We start from the raw sequence: 9,376 nt of genomic DNA, 5'->3' as shown, positions 1-9,376 counted from the left end.
ATATGGGGACTGAATTGTTACCATCTATTTTTAATTAAAAAAAACTTTTTTTTAAAAAAAAAAAAAGCACCAACATCCATCTAAAAACAGTATCATTTTCCCTTTTACTCCCAAATACTAAATTTAACCCAAGCTTGGAGGCTTCAATCTTTCCAGTGGCAATACCTACAAGCTTAGGCTAGCCTTCCTCCACGGGCTGGGAGAGAAAGGAGAAGTTATGTCCAGTAGCAAAGAGGATTATAAAAATATACACATTTCTGGGAGAAGAGGAAGGCAAAACCTAGAGTCTGAACTCTGCTCAGGACAGCGGCATTGTAGTGTCCTCTCCAAATGCTTTTACTACCAGTGCTGGTGGCTCCTCTTCGTCATTTCATTATACGTAATCCTTCCCTGTGGAGGGTGCATTTTTGGGGTAGCCCCGACTGGGCGGGTAGGAGGTTTCACTTCGAGGGCAGGAACAGCAGAGGAAGGCTCCCCCCAGCAAGGCTAGAGAAGCAGCTGCCCAGCCAATGAAGAGGGCCGATCCAAATTCAAATCTGGGGAGAAACAAGGAAAAGAGCAAGAGTTGTAATTCCCTCCTGTGTTCTGTGCCACCACCACCCAAAACTAAACCAAACACCTGCCATGCTGTACTATAGCATTATATCAAATGGGTCAGTACCTGGTGTTAACAGGGGTGAAAGGGTCATAGAAGGCTCGAGCCACTCTGTTGCCGTACCATGATGTGGCCACCAGTGCTGCCAGACCTGCACATAGAGGGAACACAATGCCATGTTTACTGTTAAGTAACAAACAGTCAACAAGAAAAAAAGAAATCACATCAGAAGCATGCAGCAGAACCAGCACTTGGAACAACACCAATCTGTTATTAAAAAACTGTAATGTTACTGACCTGCAATGATGAAGATCACCCCACCGAAGACAGCCATCCTCATCTTCTTCACCTGGTCATCCTCCATGCACTTCATGCATTTCATGCCAGTCACAGCAACAAACACACCAACCAGGCCCAGGAGTATGGCGGCCACCATCAAGGCTCGTGTAGCCTGCAGGCTGCCTGCACGACATCAGGGCTTGTGTTACCACAAAGACAACTCAAGATACAAAACAAGAATACAGGAACTCAGATTCCCAGGGTTCAGTAATCGTCATGGAGCTGGCAGTCACCATCCCTAGAGATTTTCAAGAAAAGGGTGGAGGTTGCACTGAGTGCCATGATTTAGCGGTATGCTGATGATGGGGGGTGGGATGAACTGATGGTCTTTTCCAAACGATTCTAGGATTCACTTTGTGGTGCTACACCGGACACAGCCAAGAGATTCTTGCTTTAAGCTCCAGGACTGTTATGCATGAGGATCAGAGGACTCTCAAGTCTCCTCTAACATGCACGGGTAACAGGGTATGCAGGAAATGACCTGGGAATTACCCTCAAACATCTTTTGTTCCCGATCATTTGAATCTCAATGGGAAGGACATATCTGTTTATCAAAAGAAGTATTCAGATTTGGGCCCTACCTTGACAAAGCATTTAGCTGTGTTTTAATACGAATAGTACCATACATATGAATAGTCCCACAGCGGGCAGCAGGAGCCCTTTTATTGCTCAACACCTCCAAGACCCATCTTTTGTACAAATACCTCCATGCTGATTTAGACTCTAAATGGAAAAGTAGCGAGTCCCAGAAGATTAAAATAAAAATCACTATTGCCACAGAAAGAGAAATTTCCCCGGAAAAGTGAACAACTTTTTGTCCTTAAGTATTTAACTTAGACTCAATACAGAATGTCTTAGGAACCTCTTTTGGTTTTGAGGAATTGTAGCAGAGGACTATGCCTCCCATTGGCAAAGATCACACTGGCCTGGGTTCTCAGCAGACAGATTTGATTTATTTCCTTATCCAGGATTTGCCTTTATGTTAACTCACCTGACGGCACACTAACCATAACACATTTACTACAGAACTCTGATTTTATGGATAATGAAAGAAAACCAATTTTAGAAATTAAGCCATTACTGATTAAAACTTTCAGGTGACAGAACAACGAAGAGCAAGCAGCAGTAGAATTAGCCTGAGCTTTTACTGCCTGGCAAACTGGGCTTGTTTGAACAGCACACCATTTCATATACAGTCCTGGAAGCAAACAGGGCTGGATAATCACAGGAGCAAGCTCCCAGGAGCACTGTGACTAAAGCAGAGCTGTCCCTGACATGAGTTACTTAGCAGCAATGTGTGACACATACTGTTTTAGCTCTATAATCCATTCCCAGGTGTGCAGCACACACCAATGCATTCTATAGGTCTGGGATCACTGGCAGGGCATGATTTAAGCCTAAGAGGTACCACAGAGCACCTGCAAACCCTTCAGTCAGCACAGTGCATCCCCACAGCACTGTTACCATGCATTCATCGGAGCTGGTACACAACAAAAAGTCTCTGGGCTCAACCTGAAGTAGTTTGCACAGCCAGGAGTGCAGTCCTAGAGGGTTGCGGAACACACACTTATCCCCTGGTGCTGCTTTATTTACTGTGCTTTGCAGGAAAATTCTTCTGAGCCAAGCCAACAAGCTGCTGGCCTCTAGTTCTACTTTAAAACAAACAAGGACCAGTCTCCACACACAGTACAACCCTGCTGTTCTGGGAGTAGCTTACAAAACCTGTTAGAAACAATATAGTACAGTAATACATAGAGCAATAGGAAGTGACACACTTTCCTAAGAAACAGCTTTCTTAGGAAACATCCCACCATGAGCTTGGCAAAGCGACATCTCACCTTCTCCAAAGGGGGAGGTGATACATCTCTGCACCACCCAGGCATGAGGCAAAACCCATCTGCTGCTTTGATTGCAGAAACCCAATTGCAAACCATTTATCACTTCAGCATAAAAATCACAACAACCATATCTGAAGACATTCTTGAAGAAACTGCTCTCCAATCTCAGAGAATATACATTAAAAAGTAGCTCCTAGCTTATAATTATGCCATTATAAAGACTTCTGCTTATGGGTTGCCACCTGGAAAACCAATTCAGCTGCCATACATTTAGGGCAAAGCCTTACACAACAGCTGCAGCTCTGGAGAGGCTGGATGGAGCCATTCACTCATACTTGACATGGGAAAGGACATTTCTGCAGCAGCACCAAATCATTCCAGCAAGTCTGCAGTAAGCTGGACTTAGTCTTACTACAAAAAAAAAAACCCAAATCCAACTCTTTCAAACTTGTACAGTTTTTGTGAAGCTAAAAAAAAACCCCTATGGAATGTTATCTGGGTGCATGCCATGCCAGCTTTGCAAAAGTAGCTGAACAAGAAAAGAAATCCACATGTTCCTCAAGGTAAGGGAACAGACTGCAAGAGTTCTTCCGGGGGGCTGCCTGCTTTCAGCAGCAGCCTGAATGCTCCTCACCCTCAGCACATTCCTCCCTGCTTTATCCACTGAGGGAGAGAAGTCATTTAGGAAACTTGGAGAACCAAAGAACAAAGCAGTGTGATATTGCAGCACTTTTTACCTTCCCACCACTTCTGCAAGTGTGTGCAGTACATCACTGTGGTTAATGATAAAGCAAGCAATTAGTTATTATGTACTCGCTTGCAACGGAGTTAATGAAAGCTGCACATCCTGAGGATGAGAGCACTAGTTTAGTATTAGCTCTGCTGTTCGCGTGGGCCTTTCCAGGTGCTTTAAAAGTGATATAATTAAGCTGCATTATCTTAAGCTGCTAAACAGGACAGGTTAGCAACAGCACTCTACAACAACTTTCTAGCTGCATTATAGTGGAGAGAAGCAGGATTTCCCCTGTGATCCAGGACCCTCGGAGTGGTGTGGCACCCAGAACTCCCACTCCACAGACCAGGAGCCCTTAGGACAGAGCAGCCCCACTCCAGGCTGGCCATACACTATCAGCAGAGGTCAGATGGCCACGTTTTGTCAGTATCAACCACTGTTTACTCAGAAGCCAAGCCTTTTTATTACTAGTTAGCAACTGAGACCTGGCTCTGAAAATGTCCATGGCAAGAAAGAAGTAAGCACTGTCAAGAGTCTTAAAACTACTGAGAAATGTTAAACATGAATCCTACACGCCACGGTAAGATATACAGCTCTTACTTGTTCCACCCACACACTGAAATCAACATTATTTACGTGCTGTCCAACGGCTTTGACTTACAATGGCATTTGGACAAACTACTCAATACAGTTTTATCTGATGTGTAACTCACATTTTCCCCTTCTCACTACTATCACACAAATAATTGCTGCTAATTCCTTGGTTACAAAAGACCGAACTGGGGTCATTTTTCAATCATCACACTTCCTTATTTATTCTGTTTATATCACCTATGCTACACAACTACTGGGAGACTTTTTTGTAATGCAAAACTGCTGTTATGGCTCTGTGTGCAGATAGCTTTCTGACAGGATGCTCATTGAGTGCCTTGTTTGCATACTTTGTATGGACTTCTTCCTTCCCAAGGGCATCCATGCAAAGTGATGGCAGAACAGGTGACAAGATCCTGCGCAGCTCCTCTAATCTCTGCAAGAGAAGCTCCTGAAGACTTACATACAGCCCTGTACTGCAAGCAGCATGTTACACCATCCACCTCAAAAGCAAGCCAAGCAGCATTCAGAGCCTTCCTACTGGGATTCCATTGAAACAGAATGCATTTCACTGAAGGAGCTGGGTTTGAAGTCCTGCAGCTGTGCCACACCAGCACAGAAGCATCACTCCCTGGATGCAGGCAGTGAGGTGAAGATCTGAGCAAGTAGTGAGACCTTCAGAGGCAGCCCAAGACCTGCTACACTACAGCCACACTGGTGGTGGACCCAAGAAGCCTGCTGATGGCTTGAAGGCTTTCAAACCCATTGCAAACCCAGCATGCTCATTATCACCATGAGATGTTCCCATCTGGTCTCCTCCAAATCACAAATCCAGGAACCTGGGCAGAATGCAGACTCAGAACCAGGCTTCCCTGTTGAATGGGAATGCTGACAAAGAGCAAGCAACAGAGGCCTTGTACTCTGCCTACTCCAAAGCAAATAACGTTCAAGGTTCTTCTACTGCCACTCAAACAGCAGGGGAAAGCTGACTCAAATCAACCCAGTCCCACCATTTCCCGATCCTCGGTCAGGAGACCCAGGCAGCCTGTTTTCCCATAAACCTGGAAATTCTCTTACCAACAGATTTAGTAGCAGACTAACTCTAACTACTAAAGCTGCTTAGCAGAAGCTGCTTGTGGAGCAATAAAGCCACTGTGTTGCAACAGACTCCCATCCCCTCTACAGACACAACACAGCACCGAACAAGAACAGCCTCGGTGGCATTCCAAGTAACCTTCTACCTTGTCAAAGCACAGCACAAATGAGACTGCTTTATCACTCCATCACGATTTTTCATGAGGCAGGAACACGGATTGAGAAACACAGGAGAAAATTAACCCTTAACCCACATGAAAGCACACACTGGTAGGCTCTACTTGCTTACTCCAGATGAAAAGAGGTGACAAAGGATTAGGACATCCTTGTCCCTCCTGCTAACTGGAAGACCAGTCTGACAGCCCCCCCCTTTCCACCACCAGCAGAGCGGCAGCAAGCTGGGGATGAACCTTTGTCCCCCCCCCCCCCCCATCATCATTTTCCCCCTTCCCCAGCTCCTGGAACATGCTCAGCTAGAGTGGTAATGTGGGAGGGAAGATTTCACATTGCCATAGTGCTGTTTGACCCAGAGGGCATCCAAACCCTTGTTTATTTTCTGGGCTGCAGCACAAAGGCTCATTGCAGATCTACTAGGTTTGGTGATGAAGTTGCAGATGAGTCTCAGCTTGTCTCAAGCACGGAACATCTCCATGCAACTCATCACTTGGTTGATGGTGTATCTCCAGCTGGAACAGCCTAAGCACAACCCAGAACGACCTCTGCTTTGAGCAAGAGATCAATTTGTTAGGTCTGAGAGGTTCCACAGCTAAAGCCTAGGCATCCCTCAGCCTCCTGCCTGCTTCCATTCCCCTGAGACCTGGAGGAGCCCAAAGCTGACCTAGCTCCATGGACGATGCTGGAGGGCTACAAGAACAATGTGCAACAAAGCCTGTTTGCAAGGGTGGCTTTTTCTGCCTCTATGTCTACATGTGGCCACGCTTTTCACCTCAGCTAGCAAAACACAGCCTTTCTATTGCCTGAATGGGAGCATGTCCCAGCCTGACATAAGCCCCTAGCTGAATGCAGTGCGGGAGGAGTGCCAGCATGGTGCACTCCAGCAGCATAGCCACATGGGAAGCTGAAGGCCCCTCAGTTGGCTAATAAAGCATGGCAAGCTTGTGCCAACCCCATCTGACACCCAACCCAAGCAAGCATGGGTGTGCATAGAGAAATGGGAAGAGCTCCCAAATAGCCACAAGCTTGCTGACAAAACTTCTCACCACTCCCACAAGAATGAATTACAGCAGGTGATGAGAGTCAATCCTTTCTATGTGGGCAAAGTAATTGCAGGATCAGAGCCTCTCCCATCACTGCACGAGGCTCAGACACCTGGTTCTGAGCACATGCACGATGCCCTGGCAAGAAAGCAGAGCCAGGAGAAGTTCCGCAGCCCACACTGCTCTATCTCCACCACATCAGTGAATACAGGAAGGGAGCTCTGCTGCACAGCTGCACCTGTACCAGGGTGAGGTTGCCAAACCGGGTAAGAGCTGGTCACATCTCCAGCCAAAACAGCGTAACAAATCACTGCCCAAAGACCTCAAGGGGAGAACAGACAGGAAAACAGCAGAAGTCACAGTGTCCTTTCAGATGAGAGAGGCTCACCTGAGAAAGCTGGGGTGTCAAAAACAAAGAGCATTTAAAAACCTTTGTTGACCTTCCTAAACAAGAAAGTATCCCCCCATGTTCCCTTATTTCTTATGCTGCCTGGAAATCTTCAGGTCCCTGTAGGGCCAGGGCCTCTGTAAGGGGATAAAGGACAGCGTTAACGACTCAGGCTCAGCCTCTGGAACCTCACTCCCCCCCCGAAGCCTCGGAAGAGCCACCATTGTCCGCAGAACAAAGGTGGAGAGAGCAGCCGCTATTGAATGGGGCAGGTCGGGAGGTCCCGGGGCAGGTATGCAGACAGGGCTCGGGACTTGGTTCTGCAGGCAGTCTCATTTACAGCAGAAAGGGCTGCAGCCAAAGCCCCCAGGCAAATTTTACCTTTCGCAACCGATTCAGGGGACAGCCGGAGATTGCTCATCCCCATCGGCATCTTCGCCCCCCGCCCCGAGAAGAGAGATAAAAGGCTTAAAGCTGAACTTACATCTGAGTATCACTGCACCCAGCCCGCACCGTGTGCTTAGCCCAGCCCTGATTACCCACAGCCCTGCACCTCGATGAGGCTGAATGGGTGCACCGCGTTCCCGAAGGGCGTAATTTGCACCTGTGGGGCCCACATTGCTGAGGGAACAGGAGACGCTGCTGGTGTTGGGTAGCAGTGAAGATGGGCAGCATCATGGAGTGACACGGCGGGGGAGGGGGGAAGACGGGGCTGGTAGTATGTGAACTTGGGGGCACTCCCAATGGGCTCTCTGTGGTGTTATGTGAAACGACACGTCCGTTTCTTTGGAAAAGAGAAAGCAATCAAGGTGGTGGTTAGCGTTATATTAATTAGGGAGGGAGAAGGATGAAGACATTCCAGGATAAACCGATCCCATTGGTCCCGGCTATGGGGGGGAGAGCGTTAGGAAGATATCGAGAAAGGATTATTTTTTAAAGCCCCTCTGGATGTTAGCATAAACTACAGTTCAAGAAACTGCCCCAGCACTCAATCCTCCGGAAACAGCCGAGATGGGAACAGATCAGTGTGACAACCACTATCGAGCAGGGTGGGCTGTGTCCCTGCGCAGCCACCCCGGAGGGAACAAAGGACCTGGCATTACCTGGGCGGACTGCTTTGCCTAGAAGCCGCAAAGAGCGCTGCCTGGGCTGGGAGCCAGCTTACCTGCCAGCCCTGTGCCTAAAATCCCCGCAGCAGGAGCGGTGATTTTCCCAAGTAACATTTCCCAAAGAACAAAGTTATCCCCTCTAAACAGAGCAAAAAAGAACAGAACGCAGAAGGATCAGTGCTTGAAAAGCTGATTTCTGTAGTGTTTTAATTTACTTTGCTGTTTAACTAACTTTAGCCATAGCCCAACAAAAACAGTCCCTGCCCGTTTCTACCGCCTCAATCTCTCTCGCACTCACGGCACACGCGAGGGACCCGACATCCCCTCCCTGAGTGCTGCTCTGGGGACAGACAAGAGAGCGGGTCCCTAGCCCTGCCAGGTCCTGCCACACTGAGGACACGCACCTGAGCCCCGATGAGACGAACAACGAGGCAAAGAAACTCAGCAGGACGGGTCACCCTAAGCCCTACACCATCACCCCGCTCTACACCCTGTCCCACTACCGGGACAGGTAGTAATAAGGCGGAGCAGCTTCAGTGAGATTGAGCCCTAACACTCCATAGGGCAGCAGCCTCAGCTTATTACACCTAGCGCTGTCGGCACGCCTGTCAGCGATACGGAGAGAGCCCGACGGCACCGACACACCTGCTCCCAGCCCTTCAGCCCGAGCCCCGACAAAACCGACCAGCGTACGATGGAAAAAACCCGATGGGACGGCCACCCCTGCTTCCATAGGCCCCAGCCGCCGCCCCCCAGAACGACCCCGACTTACTCTCCAGCTTGAGCAGCGAGTCGTACACCTTGCACTGGATTTGCCCCGTGCTCTGCATGGCGCACGACATCCACAGCCCCTCGTAGAGAGCCTGGGCCGTTACGATGTTGTCCCCCGCGTACGATGCCATCTTCCACTGGGGCATGGCGGTGCTGATGATGATGCCCATCCAGCCGAGGAAGGCCAGCACGAAGCCCAGGAGCTGCAAGCCCCCGCTGGCCATGGCTGCGCTGGGCTGCTCCGCACCTGCGGAGGTTGGTTGCGATGGAAGAACGCAGGAGCGCAACCTACAGCGCACTGGCGCCCGCGCAGCGCTGCGCGCAACTTTTAAAGCCGCGCAAAGTGCGCCCCCTGGTGGCCGCCCCCCCCAACCGCCCCGCCCAGCGGGGGTTTCCGCGCTGCTCCCACTCGGCGGGTGATGCTTCGCATCTCTGGGGCGCTCCGCCTGCGGCCATCGGGAGGGACCTGTGGAGGTGACACTGCGCCAGTCCCGTTCACGTTGCCCGGATCCATGTAAAACACCTCCCCTGCAGCCCCCCCCAGCACCAGCGCTGCGGGGCGAGGGCACAAGGCATCTCCCACCGGGCACGCAGCAAGAGAACAAGAGAAGCAATGGAAAATACCGTTTTATTTCTGATTTTAAAGAGCTTTCAAATGCTGCCGGGACAAACGATCCAAAGTTTTGATTCCACCATTTCA

The 9,376-nt window shown here is 49.4% G+C and overlaps 1 protein-coding gene across 1 annotated transcript; it reads right to left on the bottom strand.

Annotated features, from left to right (window-relative positions):
- Positions 1-373: 373 nt before the first annotated feature.
- CLDN1 (claudin 1) lies at positions 374-8,900 on the bottom strand (the record flags this gene model as incomplete). Its single annotated transcript, XM_079539755.1, has 4 exons — positions 374-536; positions 662-746; positions 893-1,057; positions 8,678-8,900. 4 exons carry the CDS (start codon positions 8,898-8,900, stop codon positions 374-376), a joined length of 636 nt encoding a protein of 211 aa, XP_079395881.1.
- Positions 8,901-9,376: the final 476 nt, after the last annotated feature.

This window comes from Tetrao urogallus, assembly GCF_951394365.1.
Source record: "Tetrao urogallus genome assembly, chromosome: 9".
Taxonomy (NCBI): Eukaryota; Metazoa; Chordata; class Aves; order Galliformes; family Phasianidae; genus Tetrao; species Tetrao urogallus.
The sequence above is the reverse complement of the archived record's forward strand: the minus strand, read 5'-3'. Positions and strand labels throughout refer to the sequence as shown.